The sequence below is a fragment of the Macrobrachium nipponense genome, chromosome 41 (assembly GCF_015104395.2).
Source record: "Macrobrachium nipponense isolate FS-2020 chromosome 41, ASM1510439v2, whole genome shotgun sequence".
Taxonomy (NCBI): domain Eukaryota; kingdom Metazoa; phylum Arthropoda; class Malacostraca; order Decapoda; family Palaemonidae; genus Macrobrachium; species Macrobrachium nipponense.
Window position 1 is genome coordinate 29,891,171 of NC_061102.1, and position 15,978 is coordinate 29,907,148.

The window sequence follows — 15,978 nt, forward strand, 5'->3', positions numbered from 1 at the left end:
GGTGCCAGCCTTGGCTGGTACCAGCGGTATGACGCGCCGCGAGGACACGCACCGGTCTCACCGCGACAGTGGTCTCTGCAGGTCTCCTGACTGCTGCTCCCACAGGGACCGGGTGGATAGGGGGACCAGCAGCAGCTCCTCTGCACACGAGATCGGGGCCGCTGTTCTCGGTCCAGCCGTTTCCCTTGGAAACGGCTCGACTAGGCCTGCAAGTTGGTGATCGCCTGCAGCCCTCCAAGCCCGCTGGTTCTGCCAGTGAGTGAAAGAGGAGCGTCATGTCTTCCTCTCCCGTGCCTGCAACTTCCTCGGTTTGCACCAGGAAGAACGAGGCACAGCGGGGTGATCGTGAGGGGCATGCCCCGTACGATCCCGTCACGACGCCGTAAGTACCAGGTACGATCTTCGGACCGACCAGGACGTACGCGCAAGTGGCAGGAGGAATCCGAGAGGGGTCTATCGCAGTTCCTCCTCCTTAAGGGGGAGGTTCTCGGAATGCTCTTGTTCGAGGGGCTTGACGGTCCTGCTCTGCAAGATGCTATGACTTCCGAGATCCAGAGGAACTTTGTCGAGGTTATGGCGCTGATTCGTCAGCGCAAAGACCTCGGGGAAGGATCGCCGCTCCCACCAGCAGAGCCCACGTCTCGGCTCGAGTCGTTTTGGGGCCCGAGAGGGAACCCAAACCGACGGTGGGTCTGCCGCAATCAGAGCTTGCCGATTCTGTCTTGAACCAGAGTCTCTCCTCTCCGGATAAGAAGGCTCTCTCAGATCTGGCCGGTCGAACAAGCTACTTCCACCTCCTCTACTGCGACAGCGGCGTTTCTACGTGTCTTTGGACACCGTATTTAAATACCCCTTCAGTCCTCCTGAGAGGTTTCGACCTCGATGAGGACTGGAATGAGTCGGAGGACGGTATCGGCTCTCTCCTGTCAGGTGTCGATCAGCCCCACCCAGACGGCGTTCACAGTGGCGGCAGACCCTTACCTACAGGGCGAGTTCGTAACCCTCCTCGGGAAAACGTTTTCTCTAAGGCGATGGCTGTTCCTACTCTTCTCCAACTGCTAGTTCCACTGGGAAGGCGAGAGAGTATTCAATTCCTCCCCCATTCCCTCTTTCCTTACGGTTACGCGGGAAATGGGAGGGATCCTACAGAGGTTTTTCTGTAGGATCCCACGTTGGGGACTGCGCTACCGGGGGGACCTTCGGGTCCTACCTGACGTAAGCCCCGGTCGTTGAGGAGGGATCCTGCCCCATCCTAGATTTCAACGGGAATCGAGAGGACCACCAGCCGATATCGTTTGACGAATTCGGTGGGGGTTTCGCAGAGTGCTTAGAATTCTACGGAATTTCTAGCGCATTCAGAGTGTTCAAGTTTTTTATGATCTCCAAACACTTAGGCGAGACCACGGTCCAAAGTGAGCGAGACGAGAATCCCCGATAATTGTTACGCGATAATCGGGATCCTCGCCTATGCTCGAATTCCTGGAATTTCTAGCATTGGGAAGAAGACTGCTGCTGAAAGAAGAGTATCTCACAGTAGGCGACCAACCTGGAATAGAGAAGAACGGACGGGAACATCCAGTTTGGCTTGAACTATCGTCTTCGGTATTCTGTTCACCATTGAAGCTTTCCTTCGAGGAGAAGACTTCTCCTTCACTCTCTTTGATAGAGATCGAAGGTGGTCGATCTCCAATCCTTATTTTGTTTTCTTGAAGGAAAAGAATTTAGGATGGAGATCGTTGTTCAGAATCCTACAAATATACTACGTATATTAACCTCGCGACATGATTCTGCTAAGCAGTTGAATTGTCCGAGGGGTAGGCACATATCCTAGTTACTCTACGGATTGCGACTTAGACGAGGAGTATTCTAATTGAACTGCAACTCGGGGTTGCCTGCAACCTCCCAGGAGTTTCCAGTTTCAATTTTATATACTTATGGTTTTGTCATGACAACACCATTTCAGCTTTTGTATTTACCGAAATTCGTTTCGCCTAAAATATAATTGCTCGAGCATATTTTTTATGCTCGGTGGTTCTAGCCGAACGCATTCCTTCGTGGAAGGGATTATTTGGCAACTCAGGATGATGAGTCAGCGACAGCTACTGCGTATTGAATTGCCTGAGGCAACTCCGTACCAGCTGCCGCTTCGAGGTGCACGGTTGGTTATGTCTTTCTCCCCTGCTTTGATTGAATACCAACCGTATCTCTGCCCAACAATCACGGACTTAAGTCTCTGATTAACGGGGATTCTCGCATACATGAATGACCATCTACTGCTGTGACGCTCGAATTCATCGCCTTCAGTATTACGAGAATTTACAACAGAGATATCTCTTCGACTTTCATCTTTCTGTTTACCGCACGGTAACAGAATTCTGTAATAGTCTCTTGCTGCATCGCACTGCAATAATGCGAATGATTTTTGCAGAATCTGAGTTTGTCCTCAAAATATCTCGTATTCGGAGGTGTGCAATTATTCATTGTTCACCCGGGATTAGCAGATGTATTGAAAGACATCGCCTACTCCCACACCTGCCAGCTCTACTTCCAAACGTTCAGCCCATGAGAAGCAGTTCTTCAGGCGGCTCTCCCCTGTGTTTTCATTACTGAAGAACGCCCCGCTTTCATTGCAACTACGACTTCTCACCGGACAGTAATGAAATAGCAGTTAGCGTTTTCAGTCATTTGTAAGCACAGGTTCAGAATCTTGAGATTCCTTCTCTCGATTCAGCTGGAAGACGTAGGTTGCATTCATTGCCTACCTTCGTCTTCAACGTCACATAGTGTTGGTTCTCCTTAGCTGAGATTCAACTACTATGAGAGTGTCTTGCCTTCAGGGACCTAGGTCTCTTGACGTCAATTGACTTTCGCCTTTTGAGCATATGCCTTAAGAGAATCATCACCTCGCCGTCCAGCATTGGTGACAAACAAATACATTATTTGTTTGGTCTCGGCATAACCCTTTAAAAGGCGAAGGTCACGTGACTTACTCGGATGCTTGGACAACTTGCCTCACTTCCGATACCGAACCAGTCAGTCGGTAGCTGTCAGAGCGCCCGAGTCAGTTACGAACTAGCTACGTGGGGACTTAGTTTCGGTTGTTTACGGAGCATTCATTACTTCGTCTTAATAGCTTGTCACAGTACCCATACCATCGACACCCACCATGGAGTGTCGGTGTCCTATCCCACTACCGAGAACTTCGCTGCATAGGGATAGGAGGATGCGAGACTCTTCGTGGCAAATGGACAGACCAGTATGGGTACTGGACATCACCGAAGTCGAGAAGAGGGATAGGTCATGCGACTATTCCCTTCTTTTCCTCTGAGGAAACTGCATGACTTTTCCTGCGAAGTCAAGCATCCAGGGGATGGGGATCCATGACGCTCGATTTCCTACCGAATTTCGTAGCGAAGACTCAGAACCCTTCGGTCCCTGACGATTGGTTCGAGTCGTTCACAATCCCCTCCCTAATGGACTTCACCGCCTTCGATGCGAAGGAGATGCTGCTTTGTCCGCAAGAACTTCTCCGTGGCGCAGGTACTGAAGGCAGGGGTCTGGTCCAACCAGACCACATGCACCTCCTTCTACCTTCGGGATATTGCCCACAGGTCCTTGGATCTTTTTCCTTGGGACCCGTGGTGGCTGCTCAACACGTTGTGTAGCGAACCCAGACCCTCGCAGGCTGAACAGCATCGGTAGTCCTGGTGTGGACCGTAAGATGGATGAGTGAATGAGAGTGTGACTGGCTCCTCTTCCCATCTTTTTCTTCCCCTCTACCTGTGGGTAGAGGGACACGGTCGTCACCCTGCTGGATAAGGACGAGATGCAGGTGAGCTACTCAACAGAGCCCCATCCTATCCCTTTCACTAGGGATAGGAGCGTATATCCACCACTTCCTCCAACAAGGGGGAGGAAGTGGATGCCAGCTTGAGACAAACCCATACTTTATGTTGCCTCTTGCAAACAGGAACAAGTTCTTGCTTGCTGGTACGAAGAGATATGCTTGCCTCTCTCTTAGTACTTGGCCCAGAGGTCTGACCATTGATTCTGCGGTGCACACCCCGATCAATCGGACAGAGTCTTGGACCCCTCCCTCGCTCTTACGACCAGGGAGGCTTTCCAAGGTTGGACGAACACCAGTCTGTTCACCAAAAAGACTCAGATTCCTCCCACCAAGAAGTGAGTCTTCCTATTGTTAAAGGACCGATGGTTTGTATTCGTGTCGGAACAAATGGCAATTTGTCGAAAATTGCATTTTTCCTAACTATACAAACCTGAGGTCCTTTACATATAGCCCCACCTCATGCCACCCCTCACTCTGCATTTTTTTGCATGGGCCTAAAGCAAAAGTGATTCTTCACCTCTCAGGGCGCGCGGGCGGCGCGCCACTGTCGGACAAGCAGTTAACTACCGTTCTCCTTCGTTCGAAGCTTACGACCGTTCCAGCTGCCGCTAGCTACTTCCTATTGTTAAAGGACCTCAGGTTTGTATAGTTAGGAAAAATGCATTCGACAAATTGCCATTTTTGTATCATTCGGAGACTTCTCGAGCCTTCAAGGCCCACAAAGTGCTAAGGATAAGCTTCCAGTGATGTGGAGGGCTAATGCAAAAACCTGGGTAACGAGACTTTTGTTCACCGCGTGGGTAAATCTGTGTTTCAGCCCGACAGTGAAGAAATTCTTGGAAGAGAAGTGCCTCCCTCTGAAATGTCTGCTGTTGTTGGACAATGCCCCTGCTCACCCTCCTGGCCTTGAGGAAGATATCCTAGCGGAGTATTCTTTTATCAAGGTTCTTTATCTTCTGCCTAACACCACCCCTCTCCTCCAGCCCATGGACCAGCAAGTGATATCGAATTTCAAGAAGCTGTATACAAAACATCTTTTCAAGAGATGTTTCGACATCACCGATACCACAAACCTCACCTTGCGTGAATTTTGGAAGGAGCATTTCGATGTTGAGATTGTGATATGCATCCGACTCATCGATCAAGCTTGGCAGGCGGTTTTGAGGCGAACTTTGAATTCTTCGTGGAGGAAACTCTGGCCTGATGCCGTATCTGCCCAAGACTTCGAGGGATTCGATGTGGGGGAAGCTGGTGCAGATTCAGAAACAGTTGACGATCCTGAAACTGTTTCGCAACCAGATCTTGACGAGATCGTTGCACTCGGCAAGTGCATGGGGTTGGTCATCGACGAGGACGACCTTCTCGAGGAGCACCAAGAGGAGCTTACGACGGATGACCTGAAGGAGTTGGAGGCCATGCAACATAACGTCGTTCAAGAAGAGTTCTCTAGCAGCGGCGAGGAGGACGACGACCCTATGACAACAGCAGAAATTAAGGATGCTCTAGCTGCTTTTCATAAGGTGCAATCATTTGTAGAAAAGAGACACCCCGAAAAGGCTTATACAGGTCGTATGCTTGCGCAGTTCGATGACGTTTGCCCGAGTCGTTTCAGGAACATTGGGAAAAGTAGGCAGAAGCAATCTTCCTTGGATAGTTATTTTTTAAAGAGGCCTTTAGTAGGAGTAAGCAAAAAGGAAGATCCAATTGATACTACAAAAAACCAGAAAGTTGAAAGTGGGTGAAGAAATTGAAATTTTGTAAAAACAAAAAAATAAAAATGTAAAGTATAAAAAAGTAAAAAAAATGCAAAAATCAAAAAAAGACAAAAAAGTTAATTTAAAGTTTTTTGTAAAGTTAAGTGTTACGGTTTTGTTAATGTGTTTCGTAAAGTTTTGTTTATGTTTCCTGACATTTTTAATGTGTTTCGTTAAGTATATGTACATACTTTGTAACAAATTTTCTGCCGTTTGTCCTCCTCCTCTGTCGCCACTTTCGCAGGTAGCCTCACTCAAAAGGTAAGGTTCCACATTTTCATACAATCAACTTACCTGTCAGATATATACATAGCTAAGACTCCGTCGTCCCCGACAGAAATTCAAATTTCGCGCCACTCGCTACAGGTAGGTCAGGTGATCTACCGGCCTGCCCTGGGCGGCAGGACTAGGAACCATTCCCGTTTTCTACTCATATATTTTCTGTCGCCGGTGGTATCAACATCGTTGCTGCCACCTCTTGACTGGAATTCGCTTTTCTAGACAATTGATCATCTTTTTGTGGACTTTTGGTGACGTACCTGGATCGTTGTTTTGGCATTCGCTACTGTGGACTGGATTTGGGACTTGCTTTTGATTTTTCTTCAAGATGTCTGATTCAAGTGGTTGTGTGAGAATGTGTGTGAATGTAGGCTGCAAGGTGAGGATACCGAAAGCTTCGGTTGATCCTCACACTGTATGTCGCAAATGTAAGGGTTTTGATTGTTCTATTTCTAACACCTGTCATGAGTGTGAGAGGTTGAATGTTGAGGAATGGAAGACTCTAACTTCTTACTTGAAGAAGTTAGAAAGGGATAGAGTCAGAAGGGCTGCATCTAAGATTGCGGGTAGTAGTACAAGGCCTATTGAGCCTTTGGATGATTCTAACTCTTCTTCTTTATTTTGATTCTAATTCTGTATCAGGGCCCTCACTGGCTTTACATTCAGATTCGGCCTCGGAAATTTGCTGAACTGAAAGCTACTCTTCACAGGATGAGATCCAAAACAAAATGGCTACCATGAAAGGTAGGACTGTGAAAGTGATTATAGTGAAGTGAGTGTCCCCAGTGTTGTGGGGGAGGGGAGGGGGCGTCTGACCGTCTCTGCGACGCTCCCAGGCCTAGACCTCTTCCAAGCTCCCAAGCCCAGAGGAGGAAGGAAAGTCGAAAGCCGTACGGAGGTTGTGGAGAATTCCCCCGGTCAGGCGTCCCTTCAGCAGGCTCTGTAAATAGACAGACTGCTCAGGACCGCTATAATATAACGTGATGCCCCGAAAGTGGGAGACTACTCTTTGTCGTCTCCGAATTGGTCACACTCGGATGACACATGAGTTTTTGCTAGCTGGCCAACACCAACCATATTGTGACGGACTGTTTTGATACCCTTGACCGTGAAGCATTTGTTTGACTGAATGCCCCACTTATAGCACGGAAAGAAATAGATATCTGTTTGAGGCTCGAGTGAGGATGGCAGGTTCATCCTTGCCAAGATTCTTGGACATGATGTGTCATACAATGCAAGTGGCATTTTTAGATTTATTTCAGAAGCAGGTCTTCTGAAAGCTATTTAACTTTTACAATGATATTTGCTTTTATGGTTTAATTGCATATAATTTTATTCTTTATTTATAATAAACGATATCGGCGTCAATGACCTTCGATGTCAGGATGCCAGAGAACTAACAATCATTCATTCATTCATTCGAGGTCTCCTCTCCCGTTCAAGAAGACGCAGGAGAGGCTTCCAAAGAGGATCATTTTGGCGGTGCAGGAACAGTTATCCGCCTTGGTAGGAGTCCCTTTCGAAGGATCCCCCTCGTAAGAAAGACGTGAGACTTCCGGTCAAGAAGACTCGTCTTCCTTCTCCCGCCAGGAGTGAGGCTCCTGGGGGACGTGAGTCGTTTGAGATCTACTCGGATAGAGACTCTTTGGACGATTTGATTCGCAGACAAGAAAGCGACGCGCCAGTCAAGCGCGAGGCTTCCTACAGACGAGAAGCGTCTTCTAGGATTAGAGCGTCAGACAGCGAGAAACGCTTTACAGGCGCGAGGATATTCCCAGATGGGATACGTCTGCCAGACCAGCAGCTTCAGCCGAGCGTGAGGTAACAACCAGGCGTGAGGATTCAGCCAAGCGCGAGGCGCCAGACAAGCCATCATACATACAAGGATGTGGCACCAGAAAGGCGCGAGGCGCCAACCAGGCGCGAGGCGTCAGTCAGGCGCGAGAGTTTAGAGAGGCGCGAGGCATCAGTCAGGCGCGAGGCGCCAGCCAAGCGCGAGGAGTCAGCCAGGCGCGAGGCGCCAGCCAGGCGCGAGGATCCTGCCAGGCGCGAGGCAACGCCAGGCGTACCGAGGCGCCAGCCAAACGCGAGGCGCCAGCCAAGCGCGAGGCGCCAGCCAAGCGCGAGGAGCCAGCCAAGTCAGCAGGAGCCAGTCAAAGCATAGGCTCTATACACTCTCTTAGCCCCTCTCCTATTAGGAGTTTTGTCTCCCGTAGAGAGAGTTTTTTGGACAGGAGACCCGGAACGGGAAGTGGCTTCTCCTTCTGATCCGATTTTTAGAAGGAGGACTCAGAGGACGAGACTCACGGCAGAGAAGGGCTGTCTAACTACAAAGTTTTGACAGCTCTCCTCCTCCAGGAATACGGAGATGCTTTGATCCCTGCCGCTCCTCCTTCGCCTCGTTCTCTTTTCTCTTGCTCTAAGACGCTGAAGTCGTCGGCTTTCTTGAAGATGAGACCGACGATTTCTATGAAGAGAGCTCTTCAGTCTCTGGATAGCTGGATGCTAACCAAGAAAGAGCTAGTAAGGACAGTGTTTTGTATGCCTCCCGCTAGAGAGGGATTTGGTACCGGACTGGGGAGAATATGGGTCTCACTCTCCCAGCTTCGGCTGAAGCTGACTTTTCCAGTCTGGTAGATGCATCCAGGAGACATAGCTTCATACTGCGAAGATTACTTGGGGTCTTTTCAGAGTTGGATCATCTCCTCAAGGGACTTTTTCACATTCTAGAAGTCTTCAACTTCCTAGATTGGTCCCTTGGGGTGATGTCCAAGAAGGCTCATGCCCCTGAAGGGCTAGATCCGGACGTACTCCTTGCAATTTTGTCCTGTATTGACAAGGCGGTACAGGACGGCTCAGGGGAAGTTTCTTCCTTATTTGGAGCAGGTCTCTTGAAGAAGAGATCTGTTTTTAGCGCTTTCTTGACGAAAGCAGTATCCCATTCGCAAAGAGCAGCCTTGTTATTCGCCCCTAGGTCTGACTTTCTGTTCCCTTCACAGTTGGTGAGGGATATTTCCCGATCTCTGACGGAGAAAGCAAACACAGGATCTTCTCCTGCAATTTCCTTGGAAGAAGAGACCATTGATGGTGGGAGAAAAGAAAGGTGTGTCTACTCCTGTTCGGCCCTTTCGAGGAGGCCCTCCCGCTAGAGTTACCGCTAAAAGGAAAACGACCGAGAAGAGAGGTAGAGCCTCGTTCCGTCCCTTTAAAATGGGAAAGTGAAGTGGCGCTCCTCCAAACACCAGTAGGTGCCAGGCTCCGGGGATTTGCGGAAGCCTGGACTCTCATAGACACAGACGCTTGGTCGATGTCTGTGCTTCAGAAGGGATACCTCATTCCTTTCCTGGACAATCCTCCCCTGACGTCAACTCCGCGGGAATTGTCCGCCAATTACAAGGACCCTGTGTTGAAAGATACTCTTCAACAAATGGTGGATCAGATGTGGGACAAGAGAGCTATAGAACTAGTGCTGGATCAAAGCTCCCAGGGTTTTACAATCGTCTTTTTCTTGGTTGCGAAAGCCTCGGGGGGCTGGAGACCAGTTCTGGATGTCAGCGCTCTGAACAAGTTTGTTCAGAAACAGAAGTTCTCCATGGAAACCTCTGCTTCAGTCCTTGCGGCTCTTCGCCAAGGGGATTGGATGGTGTCTCTGGATCTCCAGGACGCCTATTTTTCACGTCCCGATCCATCCTTCGTCGAAGAAGTACCTCCGTTTCATGACGGGGGGAAGGATCTTCCAATTCAGAGCCTTGTGTTTCGGCCTGTCTAACGGCGCCTCAGGTTTCACGAGCCTTATGAAAAATGTGGCGAGATGGCTTCATCTGAAAGGAATCAGTATATCTCTGTACCTAGAACGACTGGCTTATCAGAGCAAAGTCAGAGAAACATGTTTGGAGGACCTGACTGTGACACTAAACCTGTTAAAGACCTTAGGATTACTCGTGAACCTCGAGAATCCCAACTGATCCCCAGCCAGAACTTGGTCTATCTGGGGATTCGGATGGATTCTCGGGGTTTTCGAGTATTTCCTTCTCAAGAGAGACTAACGAGAGGTTTAGAAAAAAGTCCTCTCTCTTCCTAAGGAAGGAACGTACTTCGGCAAGGGAAGGGTGTTTGAGCCTATTAGGGACCCTTTCCCTTCCTCGCTCGAACAGTTCTTTCCTCTAGGAAAGACTTCATCTCCGTCCTCTTCAGTTCTTCCTCAGAAGGTCGTGGAACATGAAGACAGGACTTCTCTCGGACAGTTTTCCCATTCCAGTTCTGATGAAACGCCATTTAGAATGGTGGTTACTCCCACTGAGGGAAAACAAGGGTACTTCCCTGGAAATACAGAGCCCAAACCTTGTATTGTTTTCCGACGCGTCGGAAAAAGGTTGGGGAGCAACCTTGGGAAAGAGAGAGGTGTCAGGCACTTGGAATGCTCTTCAAGTGTCCTGGCACATAAACTGCAAAGAGCTGTTTGCTGTACACCTAGCTCTAAAGAGTTCTTCGAACCGTTAGTGAGCAACAAATAGTACAAGTGAATGCGGACAATACAACCGCCCTTGCATACATTCGGAAGCAAGGAGGTACTCACTCGTATGCCCCTTTACGAACTCGCAAGAGACCTGCTGTTGTGGACATCGCAAAGGAACATCTCTCTATTGACGAGGTTCGTTCAGGGAGTAAGGAACGTGAGAGCGGACAGGCTGAGCAGGAGGAACCAGGTCCTTCATACCGAATGGACCCTCCACTCAGACGTTTGCCGGAATCTCTGGTCTCTTTGGGGGACTCCTCATGTCGACCTCTTTGCCACGTTCCTCTCGAAGAGACTGGAAGTCTTCTGTTCAGTAGTGGAAGACCCCAGAGCTCTAGCAGTAGAAAACGCCTTCCTGCTAGATTGGTCTCAGGTAGACGTTTACGCATTTCCCCATTCAAGATTCTGGGGCAAGTGCTCAGGAAAGTTTGTGACTTCAAAGGGGACAAGAATGACCCTGATAGCCCCCTTTTGGCCAGCTCAAGAGTGTTCCCATTAGGTGCTGGAGTGGATAGTAGACTTCCCCAGATGCCCTTCCTCCACAAAGGAAGGATCTTCTCAGACAACCACACTTCGAGAGGTTTCATCAAAACCTCCCCGCTCCTCTCGCTCTGACTGCCTTTCGACTATCGAAAGACTTTGTCAGAGCGAGAGGCTTTTCTAGCAAAGCAGCAAGCTCGATCGCTAGAGCCTGGAGAACTTCCACTATCCGGGTTTTACCAATCCAAGTGGGAAGTTTTTAGAAGGTGGTGTAAGTCGAAGAAGTTGTCCTCCTCCAGTACCTCTGTAACAGAAATAGCTGATTTTCTGTTATTTTTGAGAGAAGAATCGCGTCTCTCCGTAGCCACGATAAAGGGCTATAGGAGTATGCTATCGGCCGTCTTTAGGAATAGAGGCCTAGATTTGGGAAAACGATAAAGATCTACATGATCTGATTAGGTCTTTTGAGACCAAGAAGTCTAAGATTACTTCTCCCCCTAACTGGAATCTAGACGTAGTGCTTAAGTTCTTGTCTTCAGAGAGATTTGAACCCCTACATTTGGCCTCGTTTCGTGATATAACGAGAAAATGTTTATTTCTTTTTGTCACTGGCGACGGCGAAAAGAGTTAGTGAACTGCACTTGCCCTTAGTGACAAAGTCGGGTTCAATATATATTCAGCCATCTGTTCCTTCAAGGAATTATTCTTGGCGAAGAATGAAAATCCTTCGAATCCCTGGGCCGAGAAACTTCGAGGTAAAAGGCTTATCGGGTCTCGTCGGCAGGGAACCGGAGAGGTCTCTTTGCCCGTAAGGGCGTTAAAGTTTTACTTACGAGAAGAAACAGTTGGGAGGTTCTAGACAAGGTCTTTGGTGCTCGGTGAAGGATCCATCAAGACCTATGTCTAAGAATGCTTTAGCCTTTTTTGTCAGGAACGTAATTACGGACGCTCATAAGGCTTGCACGGATGATTCTTTCAAACTCCTGAGAGTAAGAGCTCATGAAGTGAGAGCAGTGGCGACGTCTCTCTCTTTTCAGAGAAATATGTCACTTAAGAATATCTTGGAAGCGACATATTGGAGATGTAATTCTGTGTTTGCTTCTCACTATTTGAAGGACGGTGCGTGTGACCTATGAAAAATGTTTTTCCTTAGGTCCTTTTGTGTCTGCGGGCACAATCCTGGGTACAGGAGCTAACAACAATCCTTAATTTTTACTACTTAAGTCTAATAGATATGTTCTAGACTTTCTGCTGAACAATGCAGATACTGCACAGGCGGCCAGTCACTTCCGTTCAGTAAGGAACTCTTGTGATATCTTTTAGTAGATGAGTATCATTTTTTTTTGGAAAATTATTGTGTGCGTGTGCAATTTGGTTTGAGTTACGGTTGTTGCGAAGAGTTTGGGGATAACTCGGAGCAATTTTTAATACTAACATGGTGGTTAGGATCAGGTGGTCGGGATTGGTTGTGTGCTCCTTAATAAGGTGTGTTGTCATATAAGTGGATCAGCACCCATTGACAAAGTCATTTCCAGCTCTGCCGAGTAAGTGGATAAGACCCCTTCGGCAGTTCCACAAGAATTCTTGGCCATAGATCACATATCTCGCTAAAGTTTCTTGAGGTGATGCAGACTACGGGGCAAACACCCACGAAGTCTACCACCTATCAGGTAGGAACCAAGGTTTTTATTTATACCTACAACAGATGTTGTTTACCTGTCTATTCCAGTAGTAGCTGTCTCTTACCCTCCACCGAAGGGTGCCAATCAGCTATGTATATATCTGACAGGTAAGTTGATTGTATGAAAATGATATTGTTATAATACAATAAAGTTTCATACATACTTACCTGGCAGATATATATGATTAGGGCCCGGCCCACCCGCCTCCCCGCAAGGAGACAGGTGGAAGAGAAAATATATGAGTAGAAAACGGGAATGGTTCCTAGTCCTGCCGCCCAGGGCAGGCCGGTAGATCACCTGACCTACCTGTAGCGAGTGGCGCGAAATTTGAATTTCTGTCGGGGACGACGGAGTCTTAGCTATGTATATATCTGCCAGGTAAGTATGTATGAAACTTTATTGTATTATAACAATATCATTTTACTACATACGTACATATGTACGTACAGTATTTCTTGTATACCATGTACACTAATACACTTTATTTACAGGTACATATTAGAAGTATGTATTAAGTTAGGTATTGAATGGTCCAAATTGTTGTATTTCATTGTTTATTGGTCAATTTAGCTTTATTATAAAATTTACTGGGGTGTTTTTGTAGGGCTTGGAACGAATTAGGCAATTTACATGTAAAATGCGGTTCAAGATACGAAAAGCTCAGGTACCACAGTACTAGTATACTAATTAAGTTTCCATACTTTTATGTGTAAAATCAGTAAGGAGATTCTGTGTATGCTGTTTATATTTTTGAAAATATATACAAAGGCAGTACATAATTCACAGTGTTTGTCACTATATAAGGCCTTCATGATCAACTAGTAAAACATATCAGACACATAACAGAGTTGTCATTCTGTAAAAATTACTATCTTAACCTCAAAGAAAAGTACTGGTACAATCTGTATGTATACTATGTTATGTAATTACAGCACATACAGTTAATGTACTTTCAGAAGATGTGATCCCATTCGCACTTTTTATAGATGATAATCCCCCAGAGTTTTACCTCACATGATGTATGTATTTCTCTCTCTCTCTTTCTCATAGTTAGCCCTCACACTAGTACATGATTTTAAATTGATTGAATTTTACCTTTACCCTCTGCAGACATTATGTATGTACATACATGTTTTCTTATTTCATTGAATTGTGTACCTACCTTTGTTATAACAGTCTCATGAAGTTTACCTAATGATTCAAAGAAAATCTCTTTTACTTTGAGGGAAAAAGAAAATGGCATCCCATGAATTAGGGGTAACATTAGTATACGTACAAAAATGGATAATTATGTACGCAATAGTTCCTGTAACTATTTTTACGCCAACCAGTTATTTCTTTTTTAAGGGTAATGTATTAAACTAACTTTTAAATCAAATTACAGTAACTTCAATTTCATTTAGAAGTTAGCTTAATACTTAGGGAGCATGATTTGGGTCATATTTAGTGTTCAAACTCTAGAAGTAAGCATTTATAAGTGCCAAACTTATGCCAAACTTCCCCTTACGCGAATGGGTCTGGAACCTAACCTTGCATAAGTTCGGGATATTACTGTATTCTTGTCAAATTAAGCAGTGAAATGTTAAAATAAGACAGTTATAAGCATATCTCATCCACAGCATATCTTTAGGTTTTATTGCATTTATTACTATAGTTTCAAAATATTCCATGTATATATTGGCTAAAAGAGGACTTAAGGGCTACCCATGATACACCCAAATTTTTGCTTATGGAATGACCCTCTGAATAAAAAGCTGTTATTAGATACACATAATTCAATTTATTACTTTGTCTGGGGCCAGTGAGAAATGATCTGGATAGGGGCCCAATTTTTCCTTCAAAAACTGTAGAACGTCCTGTACTGGTACTTTTGTGAATAGGGAATCTACATCATGGCTTAAAAGTTTTATGTTATGTGTGTACACCCCTGTGCTCTGTCATTGACTTTGCATTCGTGCCAATGCAACCGCCTTGTGTGAACAGGGTCTAAAGCGTAAATGTAAAATGTAGATCTTTATGTTAGTAAACATTAAAATTGTATTTAAATTTTTTCATCTGTTGTTTTTAAAGTAAGTGCTGAAGGGGAAACAAGTATCATAAACATTTACATACATTTGAAATATTCTGTTACTATCATGCTTGTAATTTATCACTAATTTATATACTGTTCAATCTATACTTGAGAGCTTTAGTCTCTATTACACTGTTTTGCAAGACTAATTTTAATTTTAAAATCTTCTGCCTCTGAGAAGTCCTGGTCTTAAGATTTAGATAATCACTATAAAATTCAAGGAAATGTTTAGCACAGTTCCATATTTTTTAGGAGGAATCTGGCAGCTTTCAAAACTGTAACACCAAGCTTGAAGAAGCAAATATGAGGATAATTGAACTTGAAGAGGAGATAAGGATAAAGGAAGAAGTAATAATGGAACTGCAAGAAGGAAAAAGAGAACTATAGTTAACATGTATGTATTTTTATGTAACCACGGTACATATTTGATTGTTTTATCACAAGGAGATTTTTTTTTTTATTGAAATGGTGTCTACGTAGTTTTATTTTGTCTGATGTATCTTATAGTATGTCCAACTATACTTTTGTAATGCCAATTTTCCTATTGTATAGTTTATAAAATACAATTGTGTTCTCATAATAAGTTGTTGCATTCCATAAGGTCTACCAATACTGTTCTTAGACATATCTTATTTGATTATCTTAGTTTCTGTTTCTTAGAAATATTGTTATTGCTTGGAATATTTTATACACTAACCTAGTCACTCCATCAGGTTGTTTGAGGGGGAATATGACATGGCTAAATTAATTTATAGGTAAAATTTATACAGAGAATTAATTATTCTTTTTAACTGATGAAGTTTTCTTTCTTTTATCTAATGGATGAAGGGAGGTGTTTCTTTATAAAAAATATTAAATTATGGTTATCATCATTATTGTTAACACTGAAATCTTTATTGGTATAATAGGTTTTTCAGTTTTCAATTTTGTACAAGTAACTTACCCAGCAGATATATACTTAGCTATAGACTCGGTCGTCCCGACAGAATTTCAAAACTCGCGGCACGCTCGACGAGGTAGGTCAGGTGATCCACCATTCCCAGCCGCTGGGTGGCGGGGTCTGGAACTATTCCCGTTTTCTAAGCCATAATTTCTCATGTCGGTTGAACGAACACACCTATTGTTCGTTCCTCCATCTTGGATTTCAACTCGTTTGCCGAGAATTTGGATTGGTTTTTTGGTGACGTATTCTGTTTTTTTCTCTGGCTTGGCATACGCTTATTGTGGACTGTTTTTCGACTTTGGTTTTGACTACTCTTTCACGATGTCTGACGCTAAGGCTTCACCTATGTTTAGAGTTTGCAGTAGGGAAGATTGTAAGGTTAGGCTGCCTAAATCGGCATTAGATC

General features: G+C 45.4%; 1 protein-coding gene across 1 annotated transcript in view; it reads left to right on the forward strand.

The window, feature by feature from the left end:
• LOC135212894 (uncharacterized) overlaps positions 1 to 15,615 on the forward strand; it is a 51,624-nt gene extending 36,009 nt beyond the window's left edge. Inside the window, exon 3 of the mRNA XM_064246646.1 lies at positions 14,882 to 15,615. Within this exon, the coding sequence (XP_064102716.1) occupies positions 14,882 to 15,016 (135 nt within the window). The 3' untranslated portion in view covers positions 15,017 to 15,615. The remainder of the gene's footprint in view (positions 1 to 14,881) is intronic.
• The last annotated feature ends 363 nt before the right edge of the window (positions 15,616 to 15,978 follow it).